General features: G+C 37.3%; 1 protein-coding gene across 2 annotated transcripts in view; it reads left to right on the forward strand.

Annotated features, from left to right (window-relative positions):
• The window catches only part of PIK3R3 (phosphoinositide-3-kinase regulatory subunit 3), a 150626-nt gene that overhangs the window by 111611 nt on the left and 17689 nt on the right, over positions 1 to 21326 (forward strand). For both annotated transcript variants that reach the window (XM_047725289.1, XM_047725288.1), the window contains exons 4-6: positions 2208 to 2388; positions 3012 to 3137; positions 19122 to 19264. In XM_047725289.1, coding sequence (XP_047581245.1) covers positions 2208 to 2388; positions 3012 to 3137; positions 19122 to 19264 — 450 coding nt within the window. The remainder of the gene's footprint in view (positions 1 to 2207; positions 2389 to 3011; positions 3138 to 19121; positions 19265 to 21326) is intronic.

A 21326-nucleotide genomic window follows, 5' to 3' on the forward strand; every position in this document is an offset into this window, starting at 1 on the left:
ATCATCTCTATGTTGTCTCTTTCTCTTATACCTGTCCATGTGATTAGTATGTCTTGTCAGCTTTCTTCTGAATATATTCAGAATCTCACGATCTCACAATCTCCTCTGCTCACAATCTCCTCTGTTACTATCCTTGTTCAGGATGCCATCATCACTTGCCTAGATTATTTTAATAGTCTCCCAACTGATCTTTCTCCTTCTACCCCTGCTCACTTTGACCAGTTTCTTCTCAACCCAGCAGTTAGAGTGAGCCTTTTAAAATACATGATAGATGATATCATTCCACTCAGAATCCTCTTGTGTCTCCCCATCTTACTCAGTAAAAGCCAAAGCCCATAAATTGGCTTACAGACTGTTATATGATCTGACCTTATTTTATAGCTCTTACTTCTCTCCTACTAGTACTCTCCCTTTTGCTCATTCAGCCCCAGCATCACTGGCCTCCTTGCTGTTCCTTGATCATGCCAACCAAGCTATTACCTCAGGGGCTTTGTTCTTTCTGTTCCCTCTGCCTGAAAAACTTTCCCCCTGCTGTGCTAGTTCCCTCACTTCATTTAGAACTGTGCTTAAATGTCACCTGAATAGAGTGTTTTTTCTTGTGCAACATCTAAAATAGCAAACCCTCCACCCCCAGAATGATCGCTTTCCTTTACTCTGCTTTATTTTTTTCCATAGGCCCTATTACCATTTGATACATCTAGCTGTTTATTCTTATGTTCTATTTTAAACTAAGTCTGGCTTGTTCATCCTTATGTGAACTGTACCTCATACTGTTCCTGGCATATATAATAATCAAAATAAAGCTTTTGGGGTTTTGTTTTGTTCTGTTTAGAGTGGGGGGGAGGGGCATAGGGAGAGAGAATCTTAACCAGCCTCCATGCCCAGCGTGGAGCCAGATACGGGGCTCAATCTCACAACCCTGAGATCATGATCTGAACTGAAATCAAGTCAGATGCTTTAGCAACTGAGCTGCCCAGGTGCCCCAAATAAAGTTATTTTGAATGAATGCATGCCTCTTAACTTTTCTCTAGCAGAGAGACCAGCCTGCATTTATTGTGAGTATATGTCTGGGTGTACATACCTATAATAACTACATATGATTAGGTGGTCCTTCTAATATGCATTTTATAGGAATAGTTCTTCATCCATCTAAATACCGACTTTGTATAAGCATTATTAAATCATTCCATAGATTCAAACCTGTTATGTTTGACCTTTCACAAATCCCAGTGCCTCATTTATCATGTGTAATAGCGTGGCATAAAGAGATGTGGAGACGTATTTTTCCCCCCATTAAGTCTGCATGCTGTTAGAAGAAGAGTTGAGTGGGAATAGGGCAGTGTTTGCTATGATAGAATGAATCAACCTGCTGTGGTTTGATTACACTGTGTGGAACTTGGAAAACACTGCCATTTTAAGCTTTGGTTATAAATGATCTTTAAGGGACCATTGGATATGACTCAATAAGCAAAAGTGGTCTAAACTATTTAAGCATCAAATTACCTCATTCTAATATAAATGGCTCTTCAAAAGCTATACTTTAGAAAGCAGTTGAAAGACAGACAGTTGAACCATTTAACTATTGTGATGGTCTAAATAAATAGTCATTTCTAAGAATTATAAGCAAATATAAAAGACAAAATAATGTAAGGTGCTAGATTAATTACTCAATTATAAATCATTCATGTTTGTGCATTCACAATAAAACCTGGAGGGTGTTGGTGATTATGTGTGACTCAATGTTTATCATCCCCCTTCATACAGAGATGGCTTCTGCTTACCCCCACAGATATACAACCTTGCATCTTTAGGTCCCAAAGAGATTGTCTCTGCTCTTTCTGAAAAAATATTATTAGAATTTAAATTAGAAAATCCATTCAGAAAATAAACAAAAGATCTAATTTACTTCTGTTTTAGTTATTTTTCTTAAGTGATTATTTTTGTTAAATTTGTTGATACTGACTGCTGGATAGGTACATTTGCCTTTAGTAATCAAGATATTTTATAGATAAATGAAATAGTTGTAAAAATAACAAGATATTGTATATACTTTTACACACATAATTATATATGCCTTTTTACCAGTTCCAGTCTCATTAACATAGTAAAACTTATTACATGACACTATACTTTTATATCTCCATATGAAAGTAGTACTTTGATAGAATTTTGGGGAAAAAAATCTACAGTTGCTGTCTTGTTCACAGGAAGGGAGGCAATAATAAATTAATAAAGATCTATCATCGAGATGGTAAATACGGCTTTTCTGATCCTCTGACATTTAATTCTGTGGTGGAGCTCATTAACCACTATCATCATGAATCTCTTGCTCAGTACAATCCCAAACTTGATGTGAAGCTAATGTACCCAGTGTCCAGATACCAACAGGTATGATTATAGAAGTTTTTTTAAAAAGATTATTTATTTATTTATTTGAGAGAGAGAGAGAATGAGCAGTGGGGGAGGAGCAAAGGGAGAGGAAGAAGCAGACTCCCCATTGAGCAGGGAGCCCAGTGTGGGGCTTGATCCCCAGACCCCCAAGATTGACCTGAGCCAAAGGCAGATGCTTAACTGATTGAGCCACCGACATGCCCCTATAGAAGTTCTTGATAGCTGTTCAAGTAATTTTTAACATCATTTCATTTTAATTTACAAGGCTTAAAAAAGAACAAATCTAGTCATTTTAAATTTCCCACTTAAGATTTAAGATATTTCTGGAACTTATTTTCTGGCTACTAGTCCTTAATAGCTTGTTGCATGTACTTATTAACTTTGTATAAAAATACTTCTGTTTCTGTTTCCTATTTATACTTTGTTTCTTAATTTTTCAAATATTAACTATTTTGATGTGATCTAAAGGCTGAGAGTTAAAAAAAGGATTTAGTGCTTTTGCATGCTTAATACAGTGGCTTAAACTTACAGTAGAAAAGCAATTTAAAAATAAATAGATGTGGAAAAATTCACGTGTCATAATTGTTAACATCCTTTATTTCTTGTGTTTAACTGTACAGGATCAGCTGGTAAAAGAAGACAACATTGATGCAGTTGGTAAAAAACTGCAAGAGTACCACTCTCAGTATCAGGAAAAGAGTAAAGAGTATGATAGGCTATATGAGGAATATACCAGAACATCCCAGGTTAGTAAATTTTTGTTGTTTAGGCCAGTTAAGTATGCAGTGGTACAGTTACTTCAAATTTTCTGTAATTCACCTGCCAATCCTTAGCTGTCTTAATATTTTCAGCAGTCTTTTTGAAACTGTGATGATACAGATTCTTCTCCCGTTCATAAATCACTTTTTAATTGTTTTTCTTATTAATTTTTTTCAGTTAGTGTTAACTAGGATAAGGTTTGACTGAAAATGACAAAAAATAACAATAGCAAAGATTTCAGAATGCGATTTATTTTTCTTTCATGTATAGACACAGTGCCAGGGATATTATGTCGACTACACAGTCATTAGGGCTTAGGGTTCTTCTGTTTTGATGCTTCGCCGTCTGTACAAGTTGGCTTACTCCACTATCAGCCATCACAACAATATTCTAGCAAACAGGATAGAATAGGAAGGAGAAAGGAAAGTTTCCTGTTTTTAGGGCTACTTCCTAGAAGTATACACTGCTTCTATTTTCATCCCACTGGTAAGACATAGCTGCAGATTGCAACTAGCTGCAGGGAGGCTAAGAAAGCTAATTTTTATTTGGTCAGATATACCCAACTATCATTTGAGAGTCTACTGAGGAAGAAGGAATTAATGGGAATTATGAGACCACCAGGAGTTTTAATCACAACTTTAAGATTGTAAGTCTTTTTTTTTTTTTTTTTTAAGATTTTGTTTATTTATTTGAGAGAGAGAGAGAGTGTGCACAAGCAGGGGGAGGAGCAGAGAGAGAGAGGGAGAAGCCAACTTTCCTGCTGACCAGGGATCCCAACATGGAGCTCCATCCCAGGACCCTGGGATTATGATCTGAGCTGAAGGCACATGCTTAGCTAACTGAACCACGCAGGCATCCTAAGATCATAAATGTAAATAATCAATAAGATTTCTTTTATCATATGTATGTAATAGAACAAGATTCTGAAGAATAATCTACTTTTCTTCCTAGAACTTTTTTTTTCTAGTTCTTTTCCTAGAACTACTTTTAAAAAGATATATACTTTATTTATTTGAAGGAGAGCAAGCACAGCAGGGGGAGGGGCACAGAAAGAAGTAGACTCCCTGCTGAACAGGAATCATTACCCCTGGGGCAAATAATACATTATATGTTAATAAAAAAATAAATAAAAATAAAATAAAAAATAAATATTTGGGGCTTCTCTAGATTTTGCTTTTCTAGTTTAATTTTTTTGTAGTCAGTGAACATACTCATTAAGGTTGCAGTCTTTTGAAATTTATTGACTTACGACCTAGTACATGCCTTATCTTAGTTAACTTGCACACTGACAAAGACTAGTAAAGTTGGTATAGTGCTCTTTCAGTTGTCAGCATAGTCCTCTATAAATATCAGTTAGGTCAAAGTGATTTATAGTGTCATTCAGGTATTCTATATCTTTACTGATTTTTTTTTTTTTTTTTTTTTTTGCTGGTATCATCAGTTAATTAGGAGTCTTTTTTTTTTTTTTAAGATTTTGTTTATTTATTTGACAGAGAAAAACAGTGAGAGAGGAAACACAAGCAGGGGGAGTGAGAGAAGGAGAAGCAGGCTTCCCACTGAGTGGGCAGCCAGCCCGATGGGGGTCTCAGTCCCAGGATCCTGGGATCATAACCTGAGCTGAAGGCAGGCACCTAATGACTGAGCCACCCAAGTCCTCTAATTAGGAATCTTAAAGTCTCTAGTTACAAATGTAGATTTGTCTATTTCTCTTTTTAGTTCTGTTAGCTTTTGCCTTTTATGTATTGAAATTCTATTAAGTTCTTATACATTTATAGTAAATTTACTCCTTTATAATATGAAATATTCCTTGGGGTGCCTGGATTGCTCACTTGGTTGAGTGCTGGACTCTTGATTTCAACTCAGGTCACGATCTCAGTGTTGTGGGATCGAGCCCCTCATCCTCCATACTGAGACTGCTTGAGATTCTGTCTCTTCCTCTCACTCTGCCCCTCATGCACCGCCCCCTCCCAACTCTCTCTCTCTCAAATAAATATATAAATCTTTTTAAAAAAAATATGGAATATTCCTCTTTATATCTGGTAATCTTCCTGGTCTTGAAGTCTGCTTTTTCTAATAGATCCCCATCAGCTTTTGTACACTAAGTATTTGCATGATATTTTTTTTTTCTGTCCTTTTACTTACTCACTTACTTACTTTATTTATTTATTTATTTTCTGTCCTTTTACTTTCAATCTATTGTGCCATTATAGTTAAAGTGCATTTCTTTTTTTTTTTTTTTAAAGATTTTATTTATTTATTTGACAGAGAGAGATCACAAGCAGGCAGAGAGGCAGTCAGAGAGAGAGGAGGAAGCAGGCTCCCTGCTGAGCAGGAGCCCGATGCGGGGGTCGATCCCAGGACCCTGAGATCATGACCCGAGCCGAAGGCAGCGGCTTAACCCACTGAGCCACCCAGGCGCCCCTTAAAGTGCATTTCTTATGGATGGATAATAATATATAGTTGGGTCTGGCTTTTTAATCCAGCCTGATAATCTCTGCCTTTTAGTTGGAGTGTGTAATCCATTTGTATATCTTGTAATTATTGATATGGTTGGGTTTACATTTACATTTTTGCTGTTTGTTTTCTTTTTGCTCCATCTGTTTTGTTCCTCAACTCTTTCAATGTTGTCTTTTGCATTAAACATTTTTTAGTATTCTGTTTTGATTCCTCATCTGGACTTTTAGCTATGTCTGTCTTCTCTTTTTTTTTTCCTATAGGAAGTTGCTCTAAGGATTACAACATGCATTCTTAATCACAGTTACTTAAGTTCATACTGTACCACGTAGCATGCGAACATAATAACTGTGCTATTACATAATTCTGTTTCCTCCTCTTATTATTGTCATGTATTTTCTGTCTATATGTTAACCCCATAATTTATTGTTCTAATATTTGCCTATTCTAGGTACTTTATATAAAAGGAATCATACAATATTTGTCCTTTGGTTACTTCACTAGTTATAGTGTTTTCAAGGAAAATCCATGTTCTAGCATATATCAAAATATCATTTTTATGGCTGAATAATATTGTATTGTATGTGTATATGACATTTGTTTATCCATTCATTTGTTGATGGACATTTGGGTCATTTTCCAGTTTCTGACTATTGTGCATAATGAACATTGGTTTACAAATAACTGTTCAAGTCTCTGCTTTCATTTCTTTTAGATATATACCTAGGAATGGAATTGCTGGATCATATAGCAGTTCTGTATTTAATCTTTTGAGAAACTGCCAAACTGTTTTCCATACTGTCAAAACTATTTTACATTCCCACCAGCAATACATAAAGATTCCAGGATTTTCTCATCCTAAGACTTGGGTTTTTTTGTGCTTTTATCTTCAATTTTGTATAACCATCTGAACAGTCATGAAGTGGTATTGTTTTCATTATTGTTGAGTTTTAGGTTTTTTAATCCCTTATCAGATACATGATTTTTAGGTATTTTTCCCATTTTGTAGGTTGTCTTTTTGCTTTCTTGATAGTATCCTTTGACACACAAATGCTCCTAATATTGATGAAATCCATTATTTTTTCTTTTGTTGCCTATGCTTTTGGTATCATATTCATGAACTTGTTCCAAATCCAGTGTCATAAGGCCTTTCTCCAATGTTTACTTCTAAGAGTTTACTGTTTTTACTCGTAAATTTAGATATTTGATCCATTTTGAGTTAACTTTTATATGTGTTAAGATTCCAGCTTTATTTTTTTACACGTGAAAATACATTTTCTGTTGGCTGTGGTCCCAACACCATTTCTCCATTGAATGAACTTGGAATATTTGCTGAAGTGAGACATTGATCATAGCTGTGAAGGTTTATTTGGGGGCTTTCTATTATATTCCTTTGGTTTATATATCTGTCCTTATGTCAAGGATATGTTTTGATTACCATAGCTTTGTAATAAGCTTTGAAACCAGGAAGTGTGAGTCTTCCAAGTTTGTTCTTTTTCAAGATTGTTTTGGCTATTCTGGGTGCCTTTCAATTCCAGATGAATTTGAGGTTCAGTTTTTCTATTTCTGTAAAAAATCTGGTTGGGAATTTGATAGTGATTGCATTGAATCCATATATCACTTTGGGTAGTCTTATCATCTTAACAATATTAAGTCTTCCAGGCCATGAACAAGGATGTCTTTCCATTTATTTATGTCCTCTTTAATTTCTTTCAGCATTGTTTTGTAGTTTTCCTTGGTTAGATTTATTCCTAAATGTTTTATTCTTTCTGATGCTGTTATAAATGAAATTGTTTCCTTAGTTTCTCTTTTGGATTATTCACTGCTAATGTATAGAATACAGTTGATTTTGTGTATTCATTTTGTATTCTGCAACTTTGCTGAATTTATAAGATCTAAGAGTTTTTGGTGGATTCTTTAGGGTTTTATAAAAACATTATTTCATTTGAGATAGTTTTACTTCTTCCCCTTCAATTTGGATGTCTTATAATTGCTTTTCATTGCCTAATTGCTCTGGCTAGGACTTCAAGTACTTTGTTGCATAAGGTGGTGAAAGTGGGTCTCATTGTCTTATTCATGATGTTAGGTAGAAAGCTCTCCCATTTTACCATTGAGTATGATGTTAATCTTGTGTTTTTCAAATATGGCTGTATTAGTTTTCTATGTCTGCTCTAACAAAGATGACAAACTGGATGGCCTGAGACAACAGAAATTTATCATCTCACTGTTCTGTTCATTGTTTTTCTTAGCTTCTGGTGGTTGCTGGCAGTCGTTGGCATTCTTTGGGTTGGACACATCACTCCAGTTTATGCCTTCATTATGAGTGATATTATCCCTCTGTGTCTCTGTTTTCTCTCTTTGTAAGGATAATAACTAATCATTGGATTAAGACCTATCCTAATCCAATATGATCTCATCTTAATTCACATAAGACTCTATTTCCTAATAAGGTCACATTCTAAGGTCCTGAGGATTAGATCTGATCACATCTTATGTGGGAACACAATTCAATCTATAACAATGGCCTTTATTATGTTGAAGTTTCCATTTCTAGTTTATTGTTTTTATCATGCTGGGTTATTGGATTTTGTCAAGTACTTGGTCTGCATCAATTAAGATGATCTGATCATGTGGGTTTTTTCCTTCGGTATATTAATGTTGTATATTGACTGAGTTTTGTATGTTGAACCATCTTGCATTCCTGGGATAAATTCCATGTGGTAATAGTGTATAGTTACAGTACTTTGAATGTGCTGCTGAATTTAGTTTGCTAGTATTTTGTTGAGGATTTTTTCATCTATATTCAAAAGGGATGTTCTGTAGTTTTCTTTTCTTGTAGTCTCTTGATCAGGTGTCAGTGTCAGTAATCATGGCCTCATAGAATGAGTTAGAAAGTTCCCTCTTCCCTCCTCTTCAATTTTTAGAAGAGTGAGAAGGATTGGTGCTAATTCTTTTCTTTTTTTTAAAGATTTTATTTATATATGTATAGAGAGAGTGCATGAGAGGGGGTAGGGTCAGAGGGAGAAGCAGACTCCCCACTCAGCAGGGAGCCAAATGCGGTACTCCGTCCTGGGACTCCAGGATCATGACCTGAGATGAAAGCAGTTGCTTAACCAACTGAGCCACCGCCCAGGCACCTGTTAATTCTTTAAATGTTTGGTAACTTCTCTAGTGAATCTGTGCGGTCTTAGACTTTTCTTTGTCGGTTTATGGGATTATAGGTCTGACTGTCTATCTGTCTGTTTTTGTAGGCTCCATGCCCAGTGCGGAGCCCAGTTTGGGCCTTGAACTCATGACCCGGAGATCAAGACCTGAGCTAAAATCAAGAGTCAGACAGTTAGGGGCACCTGGACACCTTAGTCAGTTAAGCACCTGATTCTTGATTTCAGCTCAGGCCATGATCTCTGGGTCATGAGATTGAGCCCTGTGTCAGGCTCCACAATGGACGTGGAGCCTGTTTAAGATTCTTTCCCTCTCTCTGCTTCTTTTTGAGTCAGTTTTGGTAATTCTGTACTTCTAGGAATTTGTCCATTTCATTTAGGTTATCCAATTTATTGGCATACAGTTTTTTAATAGTATTCTCTTATAATATTTATTTCTGAAAAGTGGGTAATATTCTCCTTTAAACTTAGAATTTAGTAATTTGAGTCTTTTTATTTTCCTTAGTCTAACTAAAGGTTTTTCAATTTTGTTGATCTTGGTAACTAATTTTTAGGAGCACCTGGGTGGCTCAGTCAGTTAGGCATCTGTCTCTGGCTTGGGTTGTGATCCCAGGGTCCTGGGATTTAGCCCCACATCTGGTTCCCTGCTCAGTGGGGAACCTGCTTCTCCCTTTCCCACTCTCCCTATTTGTGCTCTCTCCCTCTCTCTGTCAACTAAATAAATAAGACTTTGTCTGTAAAAACTTTTTTTTTAATTATTTATTTTTTTAAAAAAGAACTAATTTTTAGTTTTGTTGATTTTCCTCTATTTTTCTATTTTCTGTTTCATTTACCTCTCCAATCTTTATTATTTCCTCTTGCTAGCTTTGGGTTTGGTTTGCTTTTCTTTTTCTAGTTTCTAAGGTATACAATTAGATTATTGATGTGAGATTTTTTTTTTAAAGATTTTATTTATTTATTTGACAGCACAAGCAGAGCAGCAGAGGGAGAGGAAAAAGCTCCCTCCACTGAGCAGGGAGCCCAGTGTGGGGCTCTCAATCCCAGGACCCTAGGATCATGACCTGAGCTGAAGGCAGATGCTTAACCAGCTGATCCACCCAGTCGCTCTGAGATTTTTTCTTTTTTTTTAAATGTAGGTATTGACAGGGGTACCTGTCACCTGGATGGCTCAGTCAGTTAAGCATCCAACTCTTGGTTTTGGCTCAGGTGATGATCTCTGTGTCTTGGCATTGAGCCCTACATCAGGCTCCATGCTCAGTGGAGAGTCTGCTTAGGATTCTCCTCCTCTCCATCTGCCTCTCCCTCCACTTGTGTGTGTGCCTGCTCTCTCTCTCTCTCAAATAAATAAAACCTTAAAAAAAAGGTATTGACAGCTGTAAATTTCCTTGGGCACTGCTTTTGCTATATCCCATAAGTTCAGTATGCTGTGCTTTAGTTCTTAATTATCTCAAGGTATTTTCTAATTTCTCATTTCTTCTTTGATCCAGTGACTGTTAAAGAATGTGTTGATTTCCACATATTTGTGGGTTTCCCAGTATACCTGAGAAGAATGAATGTTCTTTGCATCTGAAACAAGTCTCTTATAGAAAGCATATGGGTGGATCATGGGTTGTTTTTAATTTTTTCTTTTTGTGTGTGTGTGTTTGTGTTTGTTTTTGTTTTTTAAGTAGGCTCCACGCTGGTCGTGGAGCCCAATGTGGGGCTTGAACTCACGACCCCAAGATCAAGACCTGAGCCAAGATCAAGAGTCGGACACTTAACCGACTGAGTCACCCAGGCACCCTGGGTTGTTTTAAATTTTTAATCCATCTGCAGTGTCTGCCTTTTAGTTGGAGAGTTTAATCAATTTACATTTAAAATAATTACTGATTACTGGTAAGGGAAGAACTGACTTCTGGCATTTAGTTATTAGTTTTTTGTGTGTCTAATGTGTCTTTTGCACTTACGTTCTACCATTACTAGATTTTTTTTAGTATTTAATTGATTTTTTTGTAGTGCATCTTTTTTCTGATGCCCCACTTCTTTCCTTTTCTGTATTTTTTTAAGTTTTCCTTAGGAAATACCTTCAAGATTATAATTAATATCTTAACTGCACAACAATCTAATTTCAACTATAACTTATTCAGATTTGCAGCAGTATATAAATACTTTGCTCCTATACATCGTTGTTTCTCCCTCTTTATATTGTTATTGTCACTAATTTTCACATTGTATGCCCATTAACATAGATTAATAATCATTGTTTTATGCATTTGTCCTTTTTTTAAAAGATTTTATTTATTTATTTGACAGAGTGAGAGAGCACAAGCAAGCAGAGCAGCAGAGGAAGAGGGAGAAGCAGGCTCCCCACTGAGCAGGGAGCCCAATGAAGGGCTCGATCCCAGGACCCTGGGATCATGACCTGAGCCAAAGGCAGTTGCTTAACCAACTGAGCCACCCAGGCGCGTTTTTTTTTTTTTTTTTTTTTTTAAGATTTTATTTTTTTATTTGACAGAGAGAGACACATCGAGAGAGGGAACACAAGTAGGGAGAGTGGGAGAGGGAGAAGCAGGGAGCCAATCCCAGGGCAGGGCTCAATCCCAGGACCCTGGGATCATGACCTGAGCCCAAGGCAGGCTTTTAATGACTGAGCCATGCAGGTGCCCCTGGATTTGTCCTTTACATATATAGAAAAAAAAAAAGGAGTTATAAACCAAAAGTACAATACTACTTGGCTTTATATTTTCTATGCAGTTAGCTTTACCAGTGTTCTTTATTTCTTATTATTCTTTGAATAACTCTCTAGTGTTCTTTAATTTCAGTCTGAAAGTCTTTAGCATTTCTTGTTGAGTAGATCTAGTGGTAACAGACTCCCTCAACTTTTGTTTATCTGGGAATATCTTAATTTCTTCATTTTTGAAGGATGTTACTATTTGGATATAGAATTCTTTGTTGACAGTCTTTTTTTTTTTAGGACTTTACATATGCCATCCCACTGCCTTCTGGCCTCCATGGTTTTTGATGGGAAGCCAGCTATTAATTTTATTGAGGATCCTTTGTACATGACAAATTTCTTCTCTTTTGCTTCTTTCAAGATTCTGTCTTTTGACAATTTGACTATAATGTAAAATACATGTTTCTTGTATCTTTGTGTATAGCTTATAATTATAATTGTTCCCTGTGGAAAGGTTAGTCTGCTATGAGCTATTCTAGTATTACTGTAACTCATGGTCTTGTTTTGACGCTAATATTTATACTATCGATTTTTCCAGCCCAAAGCCACTGATCTTATTTCCAAGCTAGTGTCTGTGCTGGGCAGTGTTAAGATAGAGAATACACCTGGATCTACAGGGCTGTGGGGCTTACTAGGGGATGCTGCCCTATGAAGATTATTGATTAGATATGAAATATAGTACTGACTGGGAAAAAGTGTGGGATTTCAGTGGCCAGAAATTCTATAATGGTCTGTTTTCCTACATGAGATGTTTAATTCCATTTTATTTTCAGGTTTAATAAGTCACTTACTCAGAATGATCTTAATAACTTTTTCTTTCTGTCTGATACTTGAGCTGTATGTCTGGTGTGCCTGTGTATGTTTTTTTACACTGCACATTTCAGCTTCTCTGTATTTCTTTTTAGCTCTCTAAATGAATGATCTGTGAGGTCAGTGTTTGGGGTAGAATGGGGGAAAAGTTACTGATGCTTCTTCAGATTGAATCAACATAAATGGTCAACATCAGGGGATGGTGAAATGATCATACATATAATAGAATGTTATACAGCTATGAAAATAGATTTTCAGAAATTATTTTAAAACTTTAATTTTTGGGTGCCTGGGTGGCTCAGTGGGTTGCGGCCTCTGCCTTTGGCTCAGGTCCTGATCCCAGGGTCCTGGGATCGAGCCCTACATCGGGCTCTTTGCTCAGCAGGGAGCCTGCTTCTCCCTCTCTCTCTGCCTACCTCTCTGCCTACTTGTGATCTCTTGTCTGTCGAATAAATAAATAAAAATCTTAAAAACACTTTAATTTTTAAAAAGGACAAAAGCTATATAAATATTTGTGTTAAATTCAGCATAAATTATTGCTCAATTCTGTATGAATTACTGCATACAAAATAAAAGTCCCCATTCCCTGGAGGCAACTGTTATTACTAAGTGATTTTTAGGAATTCCTGATGACCTGAGAAATGCTTACGATGTAGCTTCAGGCAAAGGAGACAGCATGTAGAAGTGTGTGAATGAGTGATTTCAGCTGTGGTTATACCCACTGACCAGAAAGGAACACTTAATGAAAATATGCTGCAATGTATGAGGTGATAGAATTAAGAGGATTTGGGAAAAATACAGTTACAAATAGAAAGGAAGAAATAATAGAAATAATAGTATGCACATTAATAACAATATGTATATAATGAAAATGACCTTTTTAAAAACAAAATGATATAAATTATTCTATAACCATCAAAAAATGATGGCCTATGTATGCTGATTTTGAATAATTTTTAAAGATTTATTCTTTTTTTTTTTTTTTTTTAGAGCTAGAGAGCATGTATGAGCATGAGTGGGGGGAGGGACAGAGGGAGAGGGAAAATCCTAAGCAGACCCTACACTGAGTGAAACCAGACATGGGGGTCGATCTCATGACCCTGAGATCATGACCTGAGCTGAAACCAAGAGCTGAACGTTCAAACGACTGTACCACCCAAGTGTCCCCTGATTTTGAGTAATTTCTAAGACGTATTAAGCAAAAAAAAAAAAAAAAAGGGTAGGGAAAAATGTATGTGGTGTACTGTCATCTATGGTTAAAATATATCATGACTAGACTAAGGTATTCAGTAAATGTTTTTGGATGTATAATCTCCCCCACTTTTTTTTTTTAAATCTGATTCTCTCTTTTTCACACACTCTCTCTCTCTCTCAAATATAGCTGGGGTTATCATTATCTCCATCTTATAATGGAACTTGAAGCATAGAAAGACTTTATTAAGGGACATAACCAAATTTTAGCATACTCAGGACTAGAATATAAATCTCCTAAATTCTAATTTAGCTCATTTGTAGTATCTAGGCATGATACTATGCTTGACTTTAGAAACACAGAGGGAGAGATAAGACTCTTTCCCACAAAAGGTTGAAGTACTCTGACAACATTTGTCAAACACAGTGTGCTTTTGCCAAAATGGCATACTTTTCCCTTTTCTCTGCATCAAACAAAGCAATGATGGATTACTGTATTCCTGTGAACATACTTATTTAAAGGGCAACATACAACACATTTACTCTCACAAAGACTATTAAGTTAAAGATGCAAAAGAATATATATACTATGAGTCTACTCATAGAAGGTATAAAACTAGGCAAATGTTAATTTTTAAAAAATTTTGGATGGGGATATAAAGTGGTAAAATCATGAAGAATAACATGGAAATGGATCATCATAAAGGGTAGGGTAGTGTTATTACCAAGGTGAGGGAGGTAGAGTGGAAAGAGACAGGAAATTATGATCCAGAAAGGGCACACAAAGAATTTCTGGGGTTGCTGATAGTGGAAGTTTATTTTATAATAATTTGTTCAACTGTGCATTTGTTTTATGCATTTATTATATCTCACACTAAAAAAATAAACATTAAAAACATGGCTGTATGTAGAAACAATATGATTATTTCTGTAGATCAGAAGTAGAACAGAAAACCATAATAATAATTATAAATGGAACTTCCAGATCTAGAAATAAGTAGAAACAACTGAGAATTTGACCTCCCTGGTCATTCTTTCTTGGACTTCTTTGCTGATTTCTCCTCTTTGACATTGGTCCTCTTCTTTTTTCTGGTTACTTATTCACTCTCTGATGATCTCAAATAGTCTCATGACTTTACATACCATCTGTATGCCAGTAATTCACAAACTTACATCTCTGCTTCTTCTAAATTAATTCTAGACTCCTAAATATCCAACTACCTTTTCAACAGCTCCACTTGGATGTTTAATAGGTGTCTCAAATTTAGCATGTCAAAACTGAATTCGTGAACAAAACTGAACTCAAGGCTGTTCCATGCTTTGCCTTCCCTATCTCAGTTGGAGCAATCACATTTGTTTTGCTCAGGTCAAAAGCCTTGAAGCCAACTGAGACACTTTCTTTTACATCTTCTATCTAATCCATCAGGAATTCCTGTTTACTTTACCTTTAGAATGTAGCCAGAATTCAGCCCCTTCTCACCACATCCGCTGCTGCTACTACCTTGTTCGAAGCCCACTATCATTTCTTGCTTTGATTTACCACAGAAACCTAACAGATCTTCTTGCCCTTATCCACGTTCCCCTCCCCCTTATCAATTCTCGGTAGAGCAGCTGGTAATACAAGTATCTCCTGCATTTTGGAAGTTCAGGTTACACCACTTGGCTTTTATGAAGGACCTACATTAGTACTTGTTTTTACTAGCTGGAAGAAATCTGAAGACTTTTGCTTTTACAAAAAAGAGTGAAAAGGGACAGTAGCATCCCAAGCTTATTTTGCAGTAAGGTTTTAGAGACTGCGCACCTCCCCAAGTGGTGGGAGAGGTGCCGCCTCTTCCTGAGAACTGCTTCAGCCTCCCACCGTCAGGCCACCATAACTTTGAACTGTGTCTGTGTGCATCTGTGTTTTATCTCCATTTACTTTGTGCATCCCTTAGCAAGATGTGTCCTAAGGTGTCAGAAAAAAGCCCTGGAGACGTTATTTTTTGACTCTAGGAACATGAAAGATTTTTCCTGTGTAAATTAAGGTAATTGCTTCTTTGCTTTACGCCATTTTGGCTTATGAAAACTTTCATAGGAACTGCGTATTTGGAGAATGCTGGGGAAACCTGTACTTGTAAAACATAGGTAGGATCATAGTACTCCTTTGTTTAAGGCCTATCTCTGGTTCCATGGTTTACACATAGGAAAAACCAGAGTGCTTTTTATAGTACCCAGTATGATCTGTGCCACTCTTCCTCCTTGACCTCATTTTTTCTAACTCTCCTTTTCACTGTACTCCAACCACACTAGCCACTTTGGTGTTCCTCAAATATACTAGACCTGCTTCCTACCTTTGAGTGTTTGCACTGGCTGCTTCCTTGCCTGAAACATTCCCTACCCATCTCACCTGGCTAACCCCCTCACCTCCTTCAAGTCTTTGCTCAAATGTTGTCAAGTCTCAGATGGCAACTTGATTTAAAATTGCAACTCGCATTTCAGTCCTTCTTTCCCACTCTACTGTTCTTTTTTTCCATAACGGTTCTTACAGATTCTTAGTAATTCTAACAAACTGTGAATTACTTACTTATATGTCTGTTATTTATTGTCTGTATAATCTGTAAGTTCTGAGAGGGCAGAAATATTTATCTAAGCTTGCTTACTTATGTATCCCAAATGCTGCAAGTAATACCTGGCATATAGTTAGTGTTAAGTTATTTGTTGAATGAATTTATACAAGATAATGAACCAAAAACACTTCATCTTGGTAAGGCCCTGGAGTCAGTCTCATGGTCTGAATTAGAGTCAAGGGGAGGGTACTAACCCTCCTGTAAAAAAGGCGAGAAAAAGTGGCTACTGATGCCTGCTGCTTAGGCTTGTATAGAACTGCATTTCTATTTTCTTGTCATGTCTAGACAAAATGCTGCCCATATCCTTAGTAATATTGGGGATTTTATAGCAGAATATGAGTTCTGAACTGCTGATGTGAGACTGGGTTCTGGGCATGGAATCCTTGTTTGGGGAGCTGGGTATGGGAGTAGATGGAAACAGCCAAAACCCCTGGGTCAAAGCAGGGAGAGGGCTAACTGTCTGTGTGAGAACTGAGAGCAACACGTGAAATGGCTGAACAGAGAAGAGCTCTGGAGGATTTAAGGCTTTGGGAGGTGGGGAGAGAAAGGGAGGGATGCAGTGATTAGCAACCAGTACAGGAGATGTGCTGGGAAGGTGACTGTTAAAGGGAGATTAAAGACTTTATCTCCTCTGTTTATAAATATTTACAAGTGTTACAGACCTCCTCTGTTTTTGTTTTTGGTTTTTTTTTTCTGTGAAATCTTAGATAAAGTTTGGATTGCTTCGATATAAGGGATTTCCTCCCAGAGAATGGGAAGAGGTTGTGTATCTTGAGTTATAGTTGGCACAGGGTAAGAATAGACTGCGTTTGGGGATATTTGGCATCTGGATCACAGGTAATTAGGAGGAAGTGATAGGATTTAGTGATGGATTGGGGTAAGGGACAGGAATTTGGCAATGAGATCATTGGTGACCTTGGAAAGAGCAGTCTCTGTGGAATGGTAGGTACAGAAGCCAGAATAGAGTGAGTTGGAATGTGAATGAGAGATGAGGAAAGAAAGACAGCCCATATACACTATTTGTTCAAGAAACTTAATTGACTGGGGCGCCTGGGTGTCTCAGTGGGTTAACCTCTGCCTTCGGCTCAGGTCATGATCTCAGGGTCCTGGGATCGAGCCCCACATTGGGCTCTCTGCTCAGCAGGGAGCCTGCTTTCCCCTCGCTCTCTGTCTGCCTCTCTGCCTACTTGTGATCTCTCTGTCACATAAAAAAATAAAATTAAATTAAAAAAAAAAAAGAAACTTAATTGACTGGAAGAGAATTTAGGGTTAAGGGATTATTTTTTCAAAGTGGTGTTACTAGAACTTGTTTATATGCTGATAAGAAGGAATCATTAAGGGGCTGGAGAGGAGGAAGGAGAGAGGGGACGTAGATACAGGGAGATTTATAGTTTCTGTGGTAGCTATAGTGGCATTGTTTATGGGGCAGCTACTGCTTGGGCCATGCTGTAAAACACTAGTGTTAGTAAAGTGTAAATTATTAGTGTTGTCTTTAAAGATACAGGGCCAGAACTTCATAGGTAATTTTTGACCTTGCAAGGGAGCCAAGACTCTCCACTGTAATTTGAGAGTTGTAGAATTTGTAGCTATTTAGATGTTGGCATTCCAATAAGCTCACAGTACTATTTGAGATATGTATGATATAACCTCAACCACACGGATCAGCATAAGGTTCTTATCTCCTCCATGAAGCCTCTATATAGCGGTAAATAACTAATTCACCCTTACTTGATTGCGTCTATCAGGACATGAAACAGAATCTTATTGGGGTTCAGGAATCAGTTTCACCTCTGTGTTCTAAAACCTGCAGGGCAGGCTTCATGTTTTATTAATCTCTTTATCACCAGATTGTACTTTCTGTACAGTGGCTTCTCAGTAATCATTTGTTGTCATTAATCAATGCTAGATAGTTTTGAGGAATTATCCCATAAGCACCAAAACTTTTAAAATTGTAAACATTCAGGATAGCAATTCTCTAGAACTTTATGCATCATTCTTGACTTTCTAATATAAATTGAACAAAGTTTAACCCTCTGAAGATTTTGGGGAATTAGGGTTCAGATGCTAAAGTCTTCAAATAACCTCAGAGCTCCTCAAAACGTGTAGGAATACTTATCCTGATGTTGAATGGCTCTGCCTACTGGGCATTTGTTTTGTGAAGTTTTAGTTTTTCACTTTATTCTCCATCTGATTTTAACTGCTATTCTCCCTTTCATTTTCTGCTGCTTCTTTGTTTTCATTTTAAAGATCTTTTTTATTTTTAAATAATCTACACCCAACATTTGGCTTGCCTTACAACCCCAAGATCAAGAGTCCCATGCTCTACTGACTGAGCCAGACAGACGCTTTTCTGCTTCTAACCAGATAAATCTATTGATGAATCTGTTTGGAAAACTATGCATTTTAGAATTGATAGAGTAAATAGACTCTATAGGACTCTTCTGGGAATAAGGCTATGCACACTGATGTATGAACTCCTCCATTCTATTCATTCATTCCTTTAACACCTGTTGGGGGTCAGCACTATAACAAGTGCAAAGGCATAATTTTATCCTTGTCTTCAGAGAGTTCAGGATTAATCTCTCTTAGCAACTCAGGCCTTTTTGTGGTGATTCTCAGCTATATTTCAAGTAATAGTGTGGTGGTGTTTTTTTTAAAGATTTTATTTGGTTATCTGACAGGCAGAGATCACAAGTAGGCAGAGAGACAGGCAGAGAGAGAGGAGGAAGCAGTCTCCCCGCTGAGCTGAGAGCCCGATGCGGGGCTTGATTCCAGGACCCTGGGACCATGGCCCGAGCCGAAGCCAGAGGCTTTAACCCACTGAGCCACCCAGGCGCCCCAGATCTTTTTCTTTAAGATTTGAGTGATGTATTTTGCATATAAGTAGTAAAGGTAGGAGTTAACTAGGAGTTGCTTTAGCCATCTAAATTCAGTTTTATATGGAATTGCAACTGGAATTATAAGATTTGTTTTAAGACCAAAGTTACCAATAAATAAATAAATAAAGTGTATGTCTTTCCTTTTTCTCTTCTTTAGGAGATACAGATGAAAAGGACTGCAATTGAAGCTTTTAATGAAACAATTAAAATATTTGAAGAGCAATGTCACACACAAGAACAACATAGCAAAGAATATATTGAGCGATTTCGCAGAGAGGGGAATGAAAAGGAAATTGAACGGTAAATCTACCTAACCCTTCCAACTGCATCAGTGAGATGAGACTTCTTTTCTTACCCCAGTAGTCTCTTTTGTGTTTGCTTTTACACCCTTAAATGTCATATATGGAACTATTTGCTGTTCTAATGGCACCAAACTGAATCTTCTCTTCTCTGTGTTCCTTCTGTGTCCTTCCAAATTTTTAACTGCTGTTCATCCTTTAGGATTCAACTTACACGTCTTTTCTTTCTTTCATTCTTTTTTTTTTTTTTTTTTTTTTTTTACACATTTCTTTTCTAAGAAAAATTTCCCTGATTCCCTAGACTGGTTGAGAAGCTTTTTATCCCTACCCTGACAGTATCTGGTCCTGATTCCTCCTGTAACATTTACTAAAGATCACAACCACTGAACTGCAAGCTTGTTAATGGAATAAGGATGGTGGCTTATTTTCCCTGATAGCTCTAGCACCTGTTGTGGTCCCTGAGAGTACATGGTGAATCTCACTGAATTTTTATTGAACCGAAAATCAACAGCAGCACTCTGAGAATAAATTGAAGGCTGAACAAAACTGTGGGCAGGAAGACCAGCTTGACTGTTGCTGGTGACTGCAGTGTTTGTGGTGATCAGGTTAAATGATGGTGAGGGCCTGAACCAGAGCAATGGCAGGAAAGGAAGGGGAGAATTAATGGAAATGCTGAGGACTCGATACCTGACCAGATATGATAGGTGTGGGAGAAGTCAAGGATTATTCCTACATTTGCGATAAGAATGAATAAGGAATGGTGTTATTCACCAAAATAGGAAGTGCATGAGGAAAGTTCAGGGTTGGAATCAATGAGTTTGAGGTTTCTGTGAGAACCTAGATGGAGTTGTCTGAGAGGCAGACAGCTGGTTATTTGGTTTTGGAACTCACGGTACGGAAAGGATTTGGGAAGCATAAGTGTGTAGGTGATAGTAGGTGCTAAGAAGATTACCCAGAGAGAGTGAGCAGCATGAGAAGTATTGGGGTCTGGCAACTAAAAGGATATTGGAAGTCTTTATCATAGCAAATTTAGTGGAATGTTGGGAGACCGAGGCAGAAAACAGTGGGCTCAGGAATGAAAAAGTGGATAATAAATAAAAATGAATCATCAGTAAGGGAAAAGCAAAACTGTTCACTGGCACCAAAGTGTCAGTGAACTTCTGTGTGTATAAGAATAGGGCTATAAGGGCTGTTGAGGCAGTATAGCTTAATGGTTAAAACCATGGGCTTGAATTCTGTATCATTTACTATCTGTGTGATCTTGGGTAAGTTACTTAACTCTCTCAGCCTGTTTCCTCCTCTATAAACTATAGATAATATCTTTTTGAAATGCTGTGAGAATCAGGTGATAGACACACACATGCATATTTATGGTACAGAAAGGCATGTGTGTGTATGTATATATGTATCTTGGCATATGATATCAATAAATAGCCATTATTATTATTATTAACAATGAAGGGATAGAAAAGAACTTGTAGTTTTATTGCAAAGGGAGGTAAAGTAAGCTGATGATGAAGTTTTAATAGTAATACAAAACCACATATTTCTGAGTGACGAATGAATGACACAGACAGTTATTGCCTTCAGAGCAGAGCAAAACTTTGCTGGAAAAGCTTATCGCCATTATCTGCTGAGTGCTTGCCGAGATATACCAGGCACTATTTGGTCCTTTTTACATGTATTACCACATTTTTTTTTTAAAGATTTTATTTATTTATTTGACAGACTGGGATCACAAGTAGGCAGAGCAGTAGGCAGAGAGAGAGAGAGGGGGAAGCAGGCTCCCTGCTGAGCAGAGAGCCCGACATGGGGCTCCATCCCAGGACCCTGGGACCATGACCTGAGCTGAAGGCAGAGGCTTTAACCCACTGAACCGCCCAGGCGCCCCACATGTATTACCACATTTAAGTCACATAATAATTTAGTGAAGTAGGTACTATTGTAGCCATGCATTTTAAACAGATAAGGAAATGAAGGCACAAAAAAGCCGAATAACTTGCCCAGGCCATGTAGTAGGTGGCAGAGATTCAGGCTCAGGTAGGCTGACTGCAAAGCTGTTG

The sequence above is a fragment of the Lutra lutra genome, chromosome 4, assembly GCF_902655055.1.
Source record: "Lutra lutra chromosome 4, mLutLut1.2, whole genome shotgun sequence".
NCBI lineage: Eukaryota > Metazoa > Chordata > Mammalia > Carnivora > Mustelidae > Lutra > Lutra lutra.